Source organism: Chrysoperla carnea, chromosome 5, assembly GCF_905475395.1.
Source record: "Chrysoperla carnea chromosome 5, inChrCarn1.1, whole genome shotgun sequence".
NCBI lineage: Eukaryota > Metazoa > Arthropoda > Insecta > Neuroptera > Chrysopidae > Chrysoperla > Chrysoperla carnea.
This window is the reverse complement of record NC_058341.1, coordinates 38,223,126-38,245,177: the sequence shown is the minus strand read 5'-3', so window position 1 is coordinate 38,245,177 and position 22,052 is coordinate 38,223,126. Positions and strand designations below refer to the sequence as shown.

Here is a 22,052-nt window from a genome sequence, read left to right as displayed (position 1 = left end):
AGAACTTTTACATTTCAATATTTCATAACATATTTCTACGCCCGTGTAGGTAAAAGACTGAAAATTTTGACTCTGTAAATTGAGTTACATACTAAAGATTCTCTTAGTAAGAATCGTTTTTTATTGTGGTTCAATAGAAACTTGCGATTTGAATCATTGGAGTCAGTTCAGTCAACAAAATAAGGTTGAACTACGTAAAATTTCGACCAATTTATCTGTTAAATAAAGCAGTTTGAAGTCATATACTACGAAATATGGTTCAACAAAGTCTTCTTCCGTACAACATGATACAGTCCCAATAGAAGAAATACAATTGAAAAATTGCTTCGACCTGAATTTGGAGTTCTCGATCTTTTACGGGCATGTATGATCGGTTGGTCTGGTTATCCAAATTTTTGTATTCCAACTATTTTTCGTTTCTGTGAAACATCAATATTACCAGAACCAAATTTTTCAACAAGTTTTCCATGTCCTATACATGTGAAATACAATATAGTTGAGTTAAGGTGATAAATAAGTTTGCATCATTTGATAACATCACTTTATTGAAACTTTTATGTTGACAGAATATATACATGAGAATAGGAAACGAACTTAAAAATTTTGATATAAAACTTAAATACTCGATTCCACAAAGTAGGAAATTAAATTTATGACTAAAAATATATTTTCGATATGCTTATTTTTGTACGTGAAAATGCATTTAGTATAATAATTTTCATATGTGAAAATATTAAGATATCTAGACGCTATAAATAGTAAATTTGACTTCATCTAAAAGTTAATTAATGGTATAAGGGCATAAATGTCACAAAAAGTTAACTTCAAGAACAATTTTGGATATTTCTTTTCTTATTGAATTATTTTTCTTGTGGTTGAAATTATTTGTACCTTATTTTCAACTTGTTGATGAATTTTGTAATAACTTCATAAATGTAGACAAAAAATAAGAATAAAATTTATCGATATCTACCTAGGTTTTCGAAATATCGAAAGCAAAATTATTAAACAAAGCTTTCAAATTTCGATATTTTAAAAATTACTCCAGATATCGAAAAATTTTATGCTTACTTTTCGTCTTAGTTATAACATAATTCAACATTAAAATTGAAAAAATATATTATTTTTAATTTGTGTTCCCACTCCCGTGCTTATACATTCTTAATTAGTCCGGCACAACAGCTTTACTCCTTAAGAATCGATTTTCATATACGGCGAACGATATGAAAAAAATATGAAAAGTAAAAATGTAGTGATCTAAACATGTTTCCATATGGCTACGCCCTGCCTGGAATAGGTCAAGTGATAACGTATGGCCAATGTATCGTTTCGTTTAAAGTGGCATCATTTTTTTGGAAAAAAAAAAATCCCATTTAGGTATGTGTACATCTTATTGAACAATCTTGTATTTAGTAATTGGAGCGTATAAATTATACATACATATATGTAGAGGTTGTGTGGCGTTTATACGAGATTGTATACCATTTTAATGGGGATGTTTTGATAGATTTAACAGTCTACTAGATTTGTTGGTTATATCTTACTACCCATAATGCTCTAGTATAAGATACACACTTTCTCGCGTACTATATAGAAAATATAATTAGTAGCATTATATACATTGCTATCGTTTCTAGCAGAAAGACTAGGATCATGTTTGATGTACAAGATACCGAACAAAACATAATTATAAAACCACACTTTTATGTAAATAAATAATAATAATTAAATTGAAAGCAGTGCATGGCGTGTAAAATTTTAAACAGACCAAAGCTGGATATATATCAATATAGTATACCAAGTGTATTATATTTATCAACAAACTTTTGTCATCGTTTTCACTTAATATTATCGTATCGGTCTTAATAGAAATTGTGAAGCCGGCGAGCTTGCTAGAAATGGCACAATGCCTCCGGACACAAGCATCAATAAATATCGGGGAGTTGTATTTTCGAACTGCCCCTAAAAGAGGATATCTTAAAAAGGCAAATCTTAGGTGGAGGGAAAAACGTGTACTTGTGGTCCTACAAGACACATATGGTCTGAGTACAATCGTACTCGTTCCGAAGATCTTATATCACTTCCAAGGGACACTGTTAACAAACTTGTTGCGGCTATTACAAGACACTGGTTTGGTGGCAGGCATGCTGAACTCCTGGACCTGCCATTGTATCACGACTACTGCATGAGCTGTCACAGTGGTGAGGAGGAGGAAAATATGTTTCATCTTCTCGGTGGACTTACTTGAGCCAGCTTCTCTTTGACGGCCTCTCCGACCTTAAGTCCGTCGACGTCAAAGCACTCCTGATATTCTTAAACAGCTCCAAATGGTTCATGAAGTAGTGGCCGGAGATGGGCCAACCCTTTTTCAGTATCACAACGGACCCTATTGTCTAGGTGTGTCCCACCCCAGGATAGCCACTCTAACCTAACCTAACCTGGCAGAAAGATTAGGATCATGTTTGATGTACAAGATACCGAACAAAATATAATTATAAAACCACACTTTTATATAAATAAATAATAATAATTAAATTGAAAGCAATGCATGGCGTGTATAATTTAACAAGCCAAAGCCGGATTTATATCAACATAGTGTATAGAGTGTATTATCTTTATTAAAAAACTTTTATTTTCGTTTTCTCTTAATATTATCGTATCGGTCTGATATGAAGTTGAAATTGATTAAAACAAACTACCAACTTAAAGCTGTGTATGCATAAGTCACGATTTATCTTCGGAAAAACGTGTAGTTATAACCTACAAAATATTGATAAAAATTTTTCGAAAAGCATTTGGTTTTCCATCCAAATTACTCTATCCTATGTTTTTATCCACATTGTCGTCAAAGAACATGTTGTTCCCAACAACATTAATACACATCAACAGCTTTTAACAACAGCTAAAAAAAGGGGTGTATAAGTTTGTCTGATATGTGTGTGTGTCTGCCTGTAACATCGTAGCGCCTAAACGGATGAACCGTATTTAATTTTCTTGGTCTTATTTGAAAAGCAATTTAACGGAGAGTTTTCTTTGTGTGCTATGTTTCAAGTGCGAGCTTACGGTTCCGTAAAAGAAAAAGCTATAAAATTGTTGAAGATCTTCAAAATGTATTCAGTTTGGAAAAGGCATGACATATTATTTTAACATATAAATAATTACAATAAAACAATAATTCAAAAGAACAAAGTCAACTCATATATTTAAATTTCAGTTTAAATATTTCCAAAAATTTGTCCCAGAAAGTGATAGCTCTCAATTTATCGTTTTCATCTCATCTGACCATCACTATGACATTGGTTTAAGAAGGAGTGTTATAAGTTTAAAGTGTTTATCTGTGCGTCTGTGTGTTTCTCAGTGACATCGTAGCCCCTAAACGGCCGAACCGACTTAATTGAGAAAATTATATAGCTAAGTTTCCAAAAATCAGTTAACAAGGAATAAATCATATTTGTCGGGGGTTTTTAAAATTTTGTAAATTTTACTTGTTGGATATTTTTTTAAATGTTAAAAGTACTAAAAACGTATTTTGGGACAAAACTGCTATTTAATTATGAATGAAATAAATTCGATAAAGATGATTTACTTAGTCAGACCGCATAAAACTTTGTCAACAAAAAGTAGATCTTTGGCAGATGTCATAATGGTGCCAAAATCTTAATTTAAAAGTCCAATAAGATTAAAGCGAAGGAAATTTTTTCGAATTTCTTAATGCTACCGATTTGAGGTTTAATGCCGTTACGATCGAATCATTTTAATAAATTTACTTGCCAAATTTTGTACAGATATTTAATTTCTATACACTCTGTAAAAGAAGTAGAAATAATATTTTTAATATTTTACTGCAGTTGAGGCTAGGAAAATATTACTTTTCAATTTTGTGGATAATTATAGATAAACAATATTTAATAACTGTAGAAAAATAATAGAATCTATATAATACACAGGAATGCAAAAGTATAGACTGTAATGACTATCACACATTAAAAAAAAGTTATACGAAAGCATATTAATCAATCAGAGTCTTTCATTCTCGTAACTGTCTCAATTTAAAACATATTTAATTTGGTTAATTCATACGTTGTATTTAATGTGGGATAGCAATAAGATAGTAATGCAGGTATCTTTTTTCCTCGTTTTTCGCTTGATAAGTGGTCTCTTAGGTGAAAAGTATACACATTTTAACTAGATGGCAAATTTTCGAAGGCTTTCATGTAGCTTATAAATTGAAAATAGCTACAATTATGCAAAACAATAGTAGCTCAACTAGTCGAAATAAAGACCTAATTTTTTTGGAAAAAAGGACAATTTTCTGCATTTTAGAAATATTTAAGCCATGTTTTGAACATGGCGAAGATATGAAAATGGATACCACGAGGCCCATAAAAATAGTTTCAAAAAATAAGACTTGAAAAATGGAAATGAATTGAATGTCAATAAAACTTTTTTCCATAAAATATACGTACCTACGATAGAGTAAGAGTTTTCTTATTTTCTTTTATTCATATGATGGTTATTTAAAATATAAATTGAAGAGAGAATATTTTATCACAACAATCACAACAAAACTTGTCGTTTTAAAGCTTCACAAATATTGACTACAATCAAATGATGTATTATACACTTGGTTACATCGTTCAATGTTGAATAGTTGCATGGAATACGGGGTTTTCTGTGGATATAATTTATTTATTTCATAGATATAATACCATACAAATAAATAGAGCTTCAAACTCGCCACCGAACTGTTCGATCTCAGTAGATAGTAACAGATAAGATAGATGCATATAGCTTTCTTCATCTCAGTCTTTTTACTAAACAGCACCGTTAAACTAGTGGCCTTATCAATATTCAGCCATTCAGTCAAACAGCTAGGAAAATGACTTGGTTCGATAGCCGTAACTATTTTCCTAGCCCAGTCATTTAAATTTAGATCCATTTTCTACCACCCGGGGCTGAATCTCACACACATTCAGTATAGCGTCGGCAAACAACAGTATTGTTGATGTTTCTCAGTTTGATTGCGTTTATGCAAAAAAGGTACAACGGAAGATGTGAAGTAATAAAAAGTTGGAACCAAATATAATTCTATTAAAAAGTAGTTTTCACGGCAAGATTTTTGTTATTCAGTTACCAATTTTGGCGCCGAAAATTTAGAAAGTCTAATATTTTTGAGAGAGATTGTGACAAAGTCAGTCACTTTTTGATGTTCGAGCATTCCAAAAATTAGTTGTATGCCTCCTGTGAATCAAGGATGCAATAATAGATGTGCTTGCGTTTACAAATAATATTTTAATTGGTAACATGTTTACTTTGTTATTGAGCTATGCTATTTCATCTCGTAATCACAAAATAACAATATATTTTTAATTACGTAAATAATCAATTTCTAATGTCATTTATTTCATCTTTTTTCAATCGAAACTCAAACTATGTTAGGGATAGGAAAACACTTTTCGGACTCTTATGTAGAAATTTCACTTCGATTAACATCCAAAAATCATTCAAATCAAATTTTTATTCGATTTCCAAAAATTTCGATTTCCAAAAATAATAATCAAATTGTCAATTTATTTTTATATTCTACGAATTCGATAAAATAGTCGAATGCATCTAAAATGGAAAAAATAAAAAATATTTTTTATGGCTGTGAAATATAAATAAATAAATTTCAGAAAGAGATGCATGTTTGTAATAATATTTTTCAATCTTAAAAAGGATCACAAAGGTTGCTGTTTCTTTTTGATGTCTAAAGGGATATTGTAGAAACATGTATATAAATAAATATAGATAATTTATAATACCTACCCACTTTAGATATGCCATTGGAATGATTTCCTATAAGAATGTCATGGATTTATTCTATATTAAAGAAACGTCTAATATATGTAATGTCCTTGAAATACTATTGTGGGTAATTTTTGTTTTTTACTTGCACTCCGATACTGACATAACGATATCCACAAAAAATTTCTTACCGTGTACATGTAATTCTTAAACATAGTCAATTTACACTTATTGATTTTCCGAATGTATTTAACTAGCCTAATACCTGCCCGTTTACTGGGCTTAATTGTAAAAAATGCCGTTTTATAGCTTCCACCTCTCTTGATTTGCATAGTTTTCAATTTTGTTAAATGTAAAATAGTCATAATTCATTGAGTATATCAGAAAAGTTGCCAATGAATGTTTTGGCATTTACTATTTTAAATTTTTACAGTATAATTTAATTGATGCGATGCGATGGTTCAAAATGATTATTATAGATCTGCTCCATTATAATCATCATTTTGAACCATAAATTACAGATTTCTGTAAAAATATAAAATTGTAAATGTCAGATTAAATTTTATTTTTTTTAAATATATCTTAATAAATTATAGCTCATGTGTTATTCTGAAGTATGAGCTATATTTCTGTACATTTTCATTAAAAACCGTTCGCTAGTTTTAGCGTGAAATCGTAACAAACAGTCAAACAAACAAACAAACATCCTTACTTTCGCATTTATAATATATAGAGATAACGTTTGCCACTGCATTGTTTGTATCAATCCGCCGATACCGATCCATATCAACTAATTATTATTTTCAAAGCTCACCCATTTTCATTGTTTTTCATACACTTTTCCATTGCTTTTTAGAACTTTCCACGCACGTCCACAATACCAGAGTCGTTACACTATTAAAAACTATTTTCAAGTAAGCGAGTACCCAAAAAAGTAAATAAATATACACGTTCACAGTCTCCAATATTGAAGGCGAATTCTGTTGTTTTGCAAAATAAAACGAAAAGTAAAAGTTTCTAGATATCGATATAGAACGGAAAAAAAAGGTACTATTTTAATGGTACAATATTATCCAAGACATAATTAAGACATAACAAGAACAATTAAGAAACCGAAATCTAAAAATCTTTTATTTTGTTGGTAATTTAGGTAAAAGATCAAATCGATCACGATTGGAAAAAATTTAACAAGAATAATTAGGAAACCGAAATCTAAAAAACTTTTATTTTCTTGGTAATTTAGATAAAAGATCAAATCGATCACGATTGGAAAAAATATGTGATAAAGGAAAAATATTCTGTATAATAATGGAGGATATATAAAGATATAAAAAAATAATAAAGGATATAATTAATATACATTTCAGCTTTTAATGTTCGATTTTCGTGAAATGTCTTTAAATTATGTTCCATTTCAATGTTTTATAATTTTAAATTTTTGATGAGTTTCAATCAGTATTTAAATGTTACAGTAATGAATCCACACATATACCATTAATTTAAATACCTACATAGTTAATATTCATTGTTATAAATAGATATAAAATAAATTTAGTGATGTGCCGATTATGACTTTGGCCGACTAATCGACTAGCGGAATAGTCGGTTGTAAAAAAACCGACTGGCAGATTACTGATCACTGGACTGAATTTTATTGAACTGTGATTCGATAAAGTTATTTACTTTATATTAATATGATATTAATTTATTTTGTTAATTATCTCGCAAACTAGGCCTCAGATCCAAAATTGGTAAATATTTTTTTCCTTCGTCTCTATGAGCTTATTCTGTAGCCCAACGATCTGCAGTCAATAATCGAACGCCCTGTATAATAAATTTTAAAAAAATTTCTTGTTTCTGTAACTATGTTAAATCTTTGTTAAAAGCCTTAAAATTATGGCTATCCCATATAAGCATTAAAGTTAATATTCTTATTCTCTGAATGACTTGCATCAGACAATATTTAAAAAAATTTAATTGCGACTTAAGAGTAATTCCTCAAAATTTTAAACTAATCGTGTTTTTTTTTCTGGAGTGCCTCAAAAACCTTAAAATGATAGAGCTCAATACAATTTTTATTTAATCATGCCAAAAAGAAAGTCTCATGTATGGTTTTCTTTTGACCAGTTGGAAAATGATTTCCGTAAAGTCAAGTATAATTTTTGTAAAGTCAGTGCCCAATTTTTTATAATAACACCCCTTTTTTTTATTTCGGGGTTGAAGAATGTTAATTAACAATCAAATTTGTTTTTTTAAATGTAATTCCATCTATATATTTGTTATTGGAAAATACATACAAAGTAAGAAGCCGGATAGTCGGCGCTTTTTGCCGACTAGGTGAGTGCCCGGATAGTCGGCTTTACCCATTCGTCGGAACATCCCTTAAAATAACATTATTAACAATTGGCTAAATAATCAAATGAATATATTATTAGTAATGATAACGATAATAATAATACCACAATAATACAACTACAGTTCGAGAGTATCGAACCATTCAATTGTAAATTGCACAACAAATTATAAAAGCCTATTCACTGGAATACGATAATTAGTAAATAAATTTATTTAGGTAATTTATGTTTTTATCAATATTAATTAATATATTCATTAATTAAACACATTTTATTTGCTTAAAATCCACTTTTTTTAAGATTTTGTCAATCAAAATATTTTGTCTATGCACATTTCGACTTGTTCAGTCATCTTCATAATATAATTTTAAACAAAAAACGTACCGAATTTATACTAAAATAATCAGGTGTTAAAGAAACCTGTAGAATTGTTGAAAAAAATATAAATAAAAAATGAAAACAAACAATTGACTGAGTTAATTGTTGAAATACCATGTATAGACAGTGTTGTTTACTCTATCACATTACGCATACATGTCACACATTTTGATAATCCCATATTAAAACATACTATAAAATTTGAATCTAATGTGTCCCCTCGTGAGTAAACATTGATGTTTACAAAAAAATATTTCAACCAAAAAAAATTTTTTTCTAAAAATTTCTTATATAAAATTGTCCATCCTCATCTTGTTTTTAAACAAACTTACTCTACTATCAAAGCTTTATGAAACTTTGTTGTATCTATTCAATTATTATTTGGCAAAGACTAGAAGTATCCCTAGGGTACTATTGTAATATATTATGTAGTCAAATTTTTGTTTATAAGGCATTTGTTAAAACATAAAATGAAAAAAAAAAAAAAAAAAAACCATAATTATATTCAGATACTGTTATTAAGCTTTTGATAGAAATTTTTTGTTTATTTATGTAATAACACGTTTGCTTACCTTCCCACGTACCAACTACCTCTTATAGCACACATTTTTATGTAAAACATTGCCTCTTTGATATTTATAGATAATATATAAACAAAACCAAACACTACTGGTTCATTGTCGATAAATACGTAATGTTTTGTACTAAAAAAAATCAGTTAAGAACGAGTCATGTTTCAACCATGATGGTTTCGTACCAAAATAAGTCATTAAATTTCGACTGTTGAAAGATAACAAAAGTATATTCTACGTATACTACCCGCATTCCATTTTCATCAAAAGGATTTTTAGATACCGATCGCATACATGTCAATGTAAAATTTCAAAGAAATTATTAAAATGAGCAGGAATTTTGATTAAAATAATTTGTTATTGTACCTTATCTTCTACTGAAAATAAAATAAAGTTCAAAACTCTTAACAGTATGGAAACAAGAAAATATTTTCATCTGAAATTTTTATAAGTAAAATTGACATTTCAGTACGTAGACTTCTAAGATTAAAAAGTATTCTTCAGGGCGGAAAAGAGGTCCTTTGTTTTATTTAAACTATTTTCGGCTTATAATTTCGTGATAAAGTAATACCAATGTATATATACTTGAAAAGTGTTAATTACGCCCTTTAATTTGATACCTTACACGATGTCATTAAATTAAAATTTGTTTCCAGTTCATGACTTTATATCCTCTAGAAAGCGCCGTATTCAATTTAATGATACGTTACATAGCCTATAACCAGCGGACGATCAAGACGCTTTGAACGATTCCTTTGTCAAATTATGATAAGTAGTCATATCTCTGAATGGGTTTGCAGCAAAAAAAGGCACAATTTTTTTTTATTGCAGGGAGCAGTAATCTAACTACGTAATGATTCTTATTTCTTTTTGAATCTTCAACAAAATCAATGAGATCCATGGTTACCAGATCGCATATAACTTTGATACGGTAATATATAATTACCCTCTGAAAGGGGACTTCAAAACATCAATCAAGTTGTTTTTATCAATCAAACTCTTACAACCTCATTCAGAGTCAAAATGAATTTTGGAAAAAACGAGTCATTTTCAAAAGATCACGAGTCATTTTCGAATAATCAAGCCGTTTTTTTACGATATTTGAGTCACTCGTCTAAAATATTTATACGCGCTGTTATAAAACCATTTCCCGTAATTATGAAGATTTTGTTTGAAAGGTATATAATAAACAGAAAAAGACGAAGTTTTATATCTGTTTACATAACAAAAGAATAATTTGTATAATAATAGTTTTATCAGAACAAGACTGCAGCAAAACATAGCTCTAGTAGTAATATGAATAATTCTCACCAAATATTATATGATTTATGAATATTTTATGAAAATATTAGTAGATATTGGCATTCGAATATACATATTTTTGAAGACAAATGCAATTATATATTCATGCACGATCATTTAAATGCAATTTCTAGTTCTTACATAGAGTTCTGGAAATAATACAAGTTAAATTAGCTTGTATTTGAAAAATAACACATTTTTGAACAAGTGAAATTTACAAAATTTAAAAAACCCCCGACCAATGCGATTAATTCCTTGTAAACCGATTTTAGGAAACTTAGCTATAAATTGATCTCAATCAAATCGATTCGACCGTTTAGAGGCTAGGATGCCACTGAAAAACGCACAGGCGCACAGATAAACACTTTAAACTTATAATCCTCCTTCTGAAATCAGTATCAAAGGGATGGTCAAGGACATCAGATGAGATGAAAAGGATACTTAAAGAGCTATAATTTTTTGGGACAAATTTTTGGAAATATTTTAATTGAAATTGAAATATTTGAGTTGACTTTGTTCTTTTGAATTATTGTTTTGAATTACCTTATTATTTTACCATTTCCATTTTCGAAATAAATTGAACCAGGTTTATTTGACCAGTCATTTCTGAATCAATTTTGAGGATCATCGCAAAGTTTTTGTTTTTTTCGGGTAAGGAACTCTTATCTCGCACTTGAATAGCTAATACCTAAGAACTCTCTCCGTTAAATTACCTTTCAAATGAAACCAAAAAAATTGAAATCGCTTTATCCGTTTAGGCCGTATGATGCCACAGACAGACAAACACACAGATACACACACATAGCGGTCAAACTTAAAATACTCCTTTTTTTTTTAGTTCTGGGGTTAAAAAGAACAAGTAACTAATATTATTCAATCATAAGATAATCGAAATTGGATGAATTGACGAAAGCCTCACAAAACATTAGCACTTTGGTTATAGATCATGGGAACTTTTAGAAAAAACTTTGAAAAGTTTCAAATTCTTTATATGGCATTGCATTCTTTAATTCTGTTTTAGAGTTAAATTTCTTAATATTATAAACTTACTAAAATTATAGCTTTCCCACTTTCAATGTTTGAAAAACACTATTTAATAATGTATACTGGTTGTTTAGTTTACATCTTTGCATAGTACATTTTCCACGAGGGTGAGAGAGTACATATGTAAATATTATGCAGCGCGTACAAGAAAGAGATGACATAGGTATGTTTACTTGCGATGTGTTGAATTTAGCTTTGACACGCGTTGAGTTGTACACAGCACACATAGCATCAGTAAAACCGGATTTTACTGAGTCTAAAACGCCCTTTCAACTTCTTATATATGTAGTGTGTTTATTCTAATCGACACTCTTGTAACCAAAGCCTAAAGCTCATGTGATCAAAGTATGAACAAATGCTTACTACTATAGTTCGTGCGTTCAATCGGGCGATTTTACACGGATGTATAATCTCAGAAGAAATAGGGTATTATAGGTTTGTATCAATTGAAATCTTCGAAAACAGATTGATCGGTATTAATGCTTTTTTTCAGTAGATGTAAATTAAAAATTTCTTGACTATATTTGATGAAAATATGTTTATCATTATAAAAATTATCAAATATTTTCTATATAGCGAAAATATTATTGCCAGGTAAATTAAAATTAAAAAGCGACTTGGTCTAGATGAATTAGCCAGTTGAAAGGGACCACAGCAGAATAAAGGGTGAAGTTGCAACTGCTTTAATGTATTTAAGCCGAACAAGCCCAATGAGTCTTGGTAGGTAGTATAATTTTTCAACAGTCTGTATATTATTCAAAGTTTGTTTGAATGCATTTGGCAAACAAAATGCAATTCAATCTCTCTCGTTCAATTTGTATATTCTGCACTTTGTGAAAGTATAAACTTCTGATTATTATCGAATGTGAACGCAACAAAAAATATAAAAAAAATAACGTTTTACGTAGGTAGTAGGTGGGTAGGTAGGTATATTGTAATATCGTATACAAATAACGTAGTTTGTTTTTGAAAATATTTATATAATAAAAATAAATAAGAATATTGTATTTTAATAAGAGTTTATTTTATATCGTTTCACGATCGTTTATTTTGAATATACTATCTGTATATATACACATACTACACGTGTACAGTGTCTTGCAACAGAAATTCAACTTTCAGGTTTAGAATAAGGCGTAATATTTGACAGTGATAATAATTTCAAACGACTAGAAATTTTATAGTCTGTTGTTAAGGTCGTGTCTAACTAGTTTTCTTAAAGCTTGAGCTTTAATCAAGCAATCTAACAAAAATGCAAATGTCATTTTAACCGGCATCAGAAAAAAGAGCACTTTGCTCGACATTTTAAGCTCTGCTTGAAATTTTTTTTTTCAGTGTTGAGAAAATTTTTTTATTTATTTTGTTATTCAATCTACTTCTTATGTGAATACCACCAGATATTTTATAATTCATCATTTATACTTCTAGCAATTAATACTTTTTCAACCAGACCCAATAAAAGCTTTGAAAATTTTCGACGGTTAAAAAGGGTTTCGACACACCCTTGATAACAGAGTGTTTTTTTTTTCAACATAATTATCATTATATTATAATTTTGAACTCTCTCTTACGTTGGGAAATATTGAAAACTAGTATACAATAAAATACTCAAAAGTGACAAAAAATCGCGAAATTGGCAAATACTATCAAATAGATTTTTTTCTGATAAATTACAAAGTATAAAAGTCAAGAGTGTTTGTTTTCATTTTTGTGGAAGACACTGTATCCATGTATTTTAGTTTTTCATTGAAAAAGTTTCAAGTATGTATTTTACATTGAATAATAAGTAGAATAATGTCTATTCATATTAATAAGTTAAGTAAAGAAATTTTTTAAATGTGTATTTTGTGCTAAATATTATAGCCTTTTGATGACGTAGTTTAGTTTTAAGCGTTTTTTTTCATAGTTTCAGATTCCGTTGCGAGAATTAATGACTCCGAAATTTACTTCTAGTCTAATAGTCAAATTTTTTTTAATAAATAAAGGTGGCTTTTTATATACAAGCTGAAAATATGGCTGTAGACCTTTAACAATGAATTAATTATTACTGCACGCAAAATTACCAGTGAATTCACCTTTGAGTATTGGATTTTAATACTACGAAAGTGTCTATCTAGTGATAGAAAATAGAACAACAGTTATGTAGTTCCATAGATACATAATGTTTAACGGAAATGTAGTTAAAAGTCTTGTAAGCCATACGCACATACCATATAATATAAAACAGGTTAATGTAATAATTTTTACAACACAAATTGTGTTCAAGAATTATATAAAACATCAAAATAATTGTTTTTTTTTTTAATTTGGTTAAATTAAAAATGGTCATTATATCGGTTAAAAAAGTAAATCACGAGTTAATTTTTCATAAATTTCCAAGCTGTAGTCAGGAAATTAAAAATTTCTCGCTCAACTATAAAATTAAAACTAAAAATGTATATGAAAACATTTAAACTAAAAATAAAAAAATTATATGTAAAAAATTCATATTGCAAAACAAACTACAAAGTTTATATAAAAAAGTAGGAAAACTATCGCAATTATAAAAGACTACGGGAACAAATATGGCACAGCACATTTAGATGTATAATGAAGTTTGCATCTTTAGTCTTTTTATTCTATGAAAAAATGAGCTGAGTGTTTAAAGTATAGTTAAAATTTTGTTTACTCATGTCGCTGACATCTTTTGCCTTTAAATCGAATACACAGATTATTATCAGCCTAAAAAGTAGCATGTGAGTATGTCCATTTTATATGTTTAACTACGAAAGAAATACATAATCAAAGTATTTTACATATAATTTGGCATTTAGTATTACATATCATTTAAATTTTAATCTCAATTTAATTAAGTTCAAATAAAATGTTTATATACTTTTATTACTTTATTAGTTAGTTATATGTTTGTCCTGTTTATTTTGAAAGTAAACATCCACATTTCCTTATTGAGGATAATTTCCCAATTATTTAGTAAAATATAAATAATTTTCGATGTGATTTTTTATTTTAATAAAATATTTATGCACCTTTCCAGTTATTAAAACTATTTTGGGAATTTTAGAACTCAACTGATCATTCTTAAACGGTTTTTTTTTTGGTCACATGTATTAATAAATGTATTGACACATAGTTTATATCAAGAGAAAAAATCACAGGTATATGAGAGTAAATGGGCTTTATATGTGCGAAAAAGTATTAATTTGAGGACCCTATACTAATAATATATCTCGATGATAACATCCGAGCTTTGGAAAAAGTAAAAATTAAAAATCTTCACAATTATTTGAACAGTTGGCGCATGAAATTTGCTTCAAAATAGAATTTGTTAAGCTTTCATTTTATACGTGACTTGAATATCAAATAAATATAATAAACTAAGTAGTCATAAAAATATTTCTACACTACTGTTGTGTCATCGATTTTCTTTTTAGAGACAAGAGGAAAGTCTGGTGTGAATGACCACATCACCTCTGTATATTTCACACGACAATGCTTTCACATACTTTCACATACAAAAATCCTGGTAGCCGTCAGCATATATGAATGATGACAGGTAATTTTTCATTCGCTACAGATTCGCACATTTCATTTATAATTGACAAATAGTGTTTGTTTGTTTTTTTAACAGGAAAATCAAAATTCAACGAAATCATTAAAAACGTAAAGCTCGGAAATCCAATTTTTAGGAGGATCCATTAATCGTATCTTATCTTTTCAAGCCCATGTATTTACTACTTAATTATGAAATATAATTTTCACACGCAACCCTTTTTCATCTACCTAGAAGAATCAATAAAAACAGGGAATCACAAATCGCTAAGGTGGTATCTACATGTTCAATGTACAAGGTTATAACTTTAACATAGAGGTAAAAAGTAATAAGGGTAATAAAATATGGCCTAAATATTTTTATTATTTTTATTTTCCAATTTTAAATATTAGTAAATTCAAAAAGATTTGAGTACTCAGATCATTATTCATACTTTTTAATTGAGTAATATTTTGTATTATTTTTTATTCAAAAATTAATTAATTTTCTTATTTCCTCAAATTTGCCTTTTTTTAACATTTGTAAAGTTTACGGAAAAATTTGAACCATTATTCTCATCTGATTTTATTACAAATTTTTATCAAGGCACTTACCCCATCTGGATTTAATTGACCCTCTGTTTTTCCAGGTCCGCAAAATTCCAAAAGAACATCTTGAAGTTTTTTCGTGGAATCTGCAACAAAATTAAACTTATTTAATATTAATATTATTACATAAATATTCTTTTATCAGTTTCAATGATTAACAAAAAGACGTTGGCACGTTGAAACCTCGAAAATTCTAGCCAAAATTGAACATATTTTCAACCAACTCCGGCACAATAAAACCTCGAAAATTCTAGCTAAAATTGGAATTTTTTTCAATCACTTCTGAGTCAGAAACAAATAAAAGACCTTTAAAGAGAATTATACTGCACCTACACTACGGCTTGTTATTTAAATTCTTTTAGTTCTTACATAGTGATTTTATCTCAAATCCAATTATTCTTATTGGCTGTGTTCGATTGTTTGAAAATAAATTTTTATGAATTTATTGAACCTTTGAAAATTACAGAGATTATTTTGCAAGTTGCATAAAATTGATGATGAGATAGTTCACTGAGTTTTACAACCGAATAGTAGTTTGTTTTAACGTTTAGTAGCAATAAATCAGTGAACTATTTATTACAATAAATAGAAATAGTCGTATATTTGTACGTGGGTATGATCCATTTTATACGATTTCTTTGAAAATAAATAAAATTTTACAGTAGTATGTTTCAAATAAAAGATAATGGAAAATATTTTATATTTTGAAAATACTTTTTTTTTTGTTTGAATTGTATAAGTTTATACCCCAATCAATTAAAATGAATTATCCCAAAAAAGTTTTTAACATAAAGTTGTATAAACGAAGTTGATAAAACAATTTTTTAAGGCATGTTTATTATCATTTGATAAAATCTCTAGGTTCAAATTTTGAGTTACGAAGCCATCTGTTGGACTATGTACTGGAAGTACTGGAACATAACATAAAATAAGTGTACATTTATCTAGAAACGTAAAGAAACACATCCCACCCCGTTTTTCTTTTTAATATAGACAGCCTAATTAAGTTATTAATATCCAAATTTCGTCAAGTACACAGGTACCCAGATATACCAATACATAGACACATTAAAATATTAACACCCTTCTTTTAAGTCGGGAGTTTTGAGTTCTATTGCTGCTTTATAAGTGCCCGCGAGTAAAAGCTAGTCTTGTAGATAAAGTACTAGCTTTTACCCGAGACTTCGCCCGAGTTTTTGTCTTTAAATAATTGGCAAAGATCATTAAAAAGTAAATCAAATAATATGAAATATACAGGGTGAAGGGGATACAATTTATGGACATCTGTTCAATCAAGGTTATCAGTCATACTTCTTACAAAAAAATTAATTTGTTTAGAAACATATTGTTACACAGATAAAAGTATATGTATCAAATAATCATATTTCAATTTTATTTCAAATGTAAGAAGTATGTCTTATAACCTTGGTTGAACAGATGTTCATAAATTATATCTCCTTCATCCTGTTTTATGAAATATCAAAACAATAAATATAATTTTTTTAAATATATTTTTATAAGTTATAGCTCATGTGTTATTCCGAAGTATAAGCTATATTATTCTCAAGTTTGATTCTAATCCATTCAGTAGTTTTTTGCGTGAAAGCGTAACAAACAAACAAGCAAACATCCTTACTTTCACATTTATAAAATATAGGGATAGGAATGTTTTGATGTCAATAATGCTACAAAGCTTTGCTTTTCCTTTATTTTGAACTTTGTACAACATTCGAACCACCATAAGTGTAATGTTACGTTGCTAATATATATGTTACGAGCAGTATCATCACATTTGATAGCATCGTAATATATAAATATAAATACTAAATCATTTAGAGCACAAAACTATATATATATAGATATTTAATATCATGCCATCAGCCTTCTGCAAAGATAATTCAATTACTGTTCTTTACTAAGAATGTTATATAGATACTTATAGATAATACGTACTCATATAGTATCTATGTCTTCCTTCCCTGGGCAGATCGTTTACTTGTAAACATGGTAAGCGATAAAAATAACGATTGCTACAAAAGATGTTTATGTATAAAGAGCAGTTATTAACAAAAAAGCGCAAATTGCACCAAAAGAAATAGGAAAGTTCACTAACATAAGGCGATATCGTTTCATTAGCAGTGCAGTAATGAATCAGTATGGTAGAAGAGCTGGCAACGATTTTGAGAGCTTATTTTCAGATGGCTGAATTTCAGATATTTCTCTGTACTGAACTAAGCTTAAGAATGCGTCAATGAACCCATGAATGCTACAAAGAAACCCAATTTCTGTTTGGAATTAAAATTACATTCTTTGATTATAAATAACAGCTACACCAAACTGTTTGCAAAGCTTTTTTTTTAACTTCATAATTTATGAAAAATGATTTTAAAATCACCAATAGCTTTTTTCGTACTAGTAAGTGCAGTAAACACAATCGCTACAGATGCCAAACAATTCATCCGTCTTGAAATTAACTTGTCATAACGTTATTAGATCTTTTACCAGTAATAAGGATATGAAGGTGTTGTTTTGAGCCTTTTAGAATTTGATAATAAAAATAGTGACATTATACCTTCTTCCAATACAAAGTATTATTTATTCTTTTGTATGGAATTCAACTCAATACTCTCTATTTGCCTCATTTCAACTTAATAGGATAATTTTCTCCGTTTTTCAGTACATCAAATAAAATAAAAAGATTACTTAATTGCCTAAGTTTGTGCCTCTCAAATTTTTTCGTCTCTTGGTCTACAATCGGATAGCCTCCTCAGGGGAGTCGGACATCTTATTACCGCTCAGGGACTACCACTTATGTCTTTACCGCGCCTCAGAACATGATCTATCCATGTTCACTTCTTTTGAAGCTCAGTAGCAGCTCATCACAGCTCATCTGCCTTCCATAGATTGTTCTTCCTAACGTGGCGACCAACAAGGCATTGTAGTTTTATTGATATAAATTGCGTGGATAGCCTGATTTAGAAGTATACAGGAATACTGATAGTACATTAATACATTACCTCATAATGGTTTTCTATGAAAACAAAGTTAATTTCTACTGTTTCTATGTTCTAAATTTTTTTCAACTACATATTACTTAAATCGGCAGTGCTAGATTCAATGTAACTGACGTTCAAGAAGCAATTGAATTGGATTTCTTCTACTCCTCGCAAACACTGAAACTCTCAGGGTAAGAAACTTTTTTGTAGATATCACTATGCCAGTATCGGTGTGCACGCCCTACTGACATGTCGGACTTCAACCGAATGGGTTTCAATCAGTATACTGGTTGGTGATATTCACAATACTTCTGGTGGATAACTCTATTCAATAATGTAACATAACTTATGCTAACGTAGATACTATAGTATTTGTCTCTATACCGTACCAGCATTGTAGTAAACGTCATGCATTTCTTACCGGGCCCAATGATGGAATACACTATCCGTATATTGTGATATTACTAGAAGAGTTTTTACTGTGATGTTGAGGTTAGTTAGAGACATTGAAGGTTGAATTCAGCGTCATCATTATTGCGATGATTTCCATCAGAAAGATGTGCTTACATAATAGTGTTATATTCACTTAGATGTTGCTTCTATGTTGATGACGTTAATAATGTTATACATACGTTCATTACCTACCATACAAAAGATGATCATAAAATTTGTGGTTTATGGTATGGTTTGTTCGTTTACTAAAGTAGAGCAAAAATTGAGTCGCAGTTCTGTATATGAAGGTCAGTGTCCTCTATACAAGGAGGTCAGTAGGCAAAATGTCTTTGAACTTCCAATGAAAAATTTTTTTGCTTGTACATTTTCGTTCAATTCAATTCCCTCAAAGACGAGCAAATAGAAACAAGTCTAGTAGTTTAGAGACTTCAACAGTCGGCGTTTATTAAAATCTAAACCAGCACAATTCTTCCCAAAAATGGACTGTCAAAGACTACTAGACATGTTTCTTTCTTTTCAAATTTTATTTAACGCAGTCGGTTTTTTAATTTATTTTAATTATTTATTAACTTCCCAGAGGAAGTTAATACAATAGGACCGATTTTGTAAATATCCACTTTTACATATTTCCACGGTTTCAAGGTCGCAATATCCGAATCAAACCTTTTCAATGTCATGTCTGTATGTATGTGTGTGTACGTATGTGCGTTTGTTCGTTCGGATTCATTCGCCTAGATTATCTTGCGAACCAGTTATGACATTAACACGTGACTAGGCTTAATCGATGCGTACCTAATCGCGTATATAAGTACTGAAAGAGTTTTAAGAGCAGAATTAGTTGAGCTGTTTTTTAATGGTAATAGAAAAAACTGAATTACCAAAATCTGAAAAGTGGATAAAACACATCATTTATCTATGGAGATAGTGATCGTTCCAGCATAAGCTACAGTACATGTTCAAAGAATAATCTATGAAGGCTATCGAGACCTTTTTTTAATGTTTAAACTTCTCTGGGAAGTCGTGTGAACTACAGGGGTCCTACTCACACGACTTCAGTACGGTACAAATGTGAAAAACTGTAGCTTAACGAAATATCATTGAAAAGTTTTATTAAATTCAATTACATTATTTAAAATTTTAAAAGCAGATAAAAGTTAACGGTAATGTAAAAAAATTCAAAAATAAACTTTAGCAAATAGATTTGAAAATGTTACATAACAACGTGCCAACACGTCAAATAAATGACACATGATGTTAACCATGTATAGACAATCTAGTTCAATATCATTGACATTGAATGACATAAAACCACATTACACTTTGATGTTTTCGATTTACTAAACATGCATGATACCATCCAACACTTGGTGAAATATAGTTCAAGGTTTTTCAAGTGACCCGGAGCAAACTGCAGCAGAGCGCTAATTTCTTTCATCTAATTTATTAAAAAATCGGAATCGGAAGCTGTTAATTGACACACTTTGACTATACAAAATAACATACAAAAATCGCTTTGCCATCACCATCTGATCAAACATTTTCGAAAACATAAACTGTGCTTAGAATCATTTGGTTGTGTGCACCAAAACTTGTTTGAACAAAGATGAAAACATTACCACTTCTGTTAAAGGATCTCTACATATCTCTTCCTCTAGTGAAAGGCAAATCGTAATAGATTTCGTTAAAAATTATCTCGGCATCCAAATACAAAGGTTTACTACTTTTGAAACAAAATAGAAAAAAATAATAATAAACGAATAGAAGAAAAACAACTTACTAACCAAAGATAAGCTTCAATAATAATATCAAACTTGTTTCAATTAAGTGTTTCATTTACACATTTTATTTTTCTACAATTTCTCAAACATTAAATTGTTACTACCGTATGGTACTCCATTATATTCCTACAGGGAAGTTATTATTTTCATCCCGACAAACAAAAAAAGTTTATGTTGCATTTATAGCTTGTATGTCAGTAAATTTTTGCCGTGCAATAATTTTCGAAATTTTCGCAGATGGTAGGTTTTTATGCGGTATTAAAAACATAACGTTTTGCAGTTAAATCGGGTCTAATATACCAAATAAAGGCCACGGTTTCCGAATTTCGATCGTAACCAAAACTCGCTCGTCTCTTAAATCTGAGTGTTTAAGATAACCCCAAAGGTTTCCAAAGAAGAGTGCAAATTTTACGGACAAGAACAAAAACCAAATTTTCTTTTGTTTACTTTTCCGATTACCTGAAACAGCTGAAAAACGATTCCAAGAACATTTGTATGATGAGTTAAGCAATTTTTTTCATTAAATTGGATGAAATTAGTGATTTAAATATCAGTTTTGTAAGAAATGATTTCAAACTCATTCAGAAAAGCACACAAAAAAAGTGATGATTGTATGTTCTTGATCGGAACGAACTAATACTAAATAGGTGCTTTATCTGTTATACGTACTATGTAGTATAATTAATGTATAATAATCCAAATTCGATCCAATTTTATTCTGCAAATTTTTTTTATATCTGGCACCCGTATATGAAAATAGATTCTAAAAGAGTAAGCCCAAATAAACTCAAAAACAAACAAAAAATTCAAGAAGTTTTACCAACATTCCTTGTCTTTGATATCACCATCAAGTTATTACCTACAAATATTGATATTTTGATATTGCTATTGGTATTTTAGACAAACAGGTTTCGGGAAAAAAGGTAATTGATCTAGTCCCTAAATGGCATATACGGCGAGGTTTGTTCATCGCGATATTCACTTACCTTACACGAGCTACGCTAGACAGACAGATACACAAATGTAGTATATTAACTAACATGTTTACATATACTCTTGCTTCTAATCTGTCTAGAAAATATACAGACACGGTGATGATTTCTTATAAAATAAAATGAATTTGTATTATAAGTATGGCTTTATTTTTATTTTTTTATACCGGAATTGTAACATATGTCATGGTTTGTTTGATCATATACGAAAATTTAATGAAACGTGAAATACAATTATGTTTTTGTCATTATATGTATG

At 29.3% G+C, this 22,052-nt stretch overlaps 1 protein-coding gene across 1 annotated transcript in view; it reads right to left on the bottom strand.

Moving 5' to 3' along the window:
- Positions 1 to 22,052, bottom strand: part of LOC123301163 (diacylglycerol kinase 1-like) — a 147,492-nt gene that overhangs the window by 115,289 nt on the left and 10,151 nt on the right. The window contains exon 2 of the mRNA XM_044883896.1: positions 15,581 to 15,660. Within this exon, the coding sequence (XP_044739831.1) occupies positions 15,581 to 15,660 (80 nt within the window). The remainder of the gene's footprint in view (positions 1 to 15,580; positions 15,661 to 22,052) is intronic.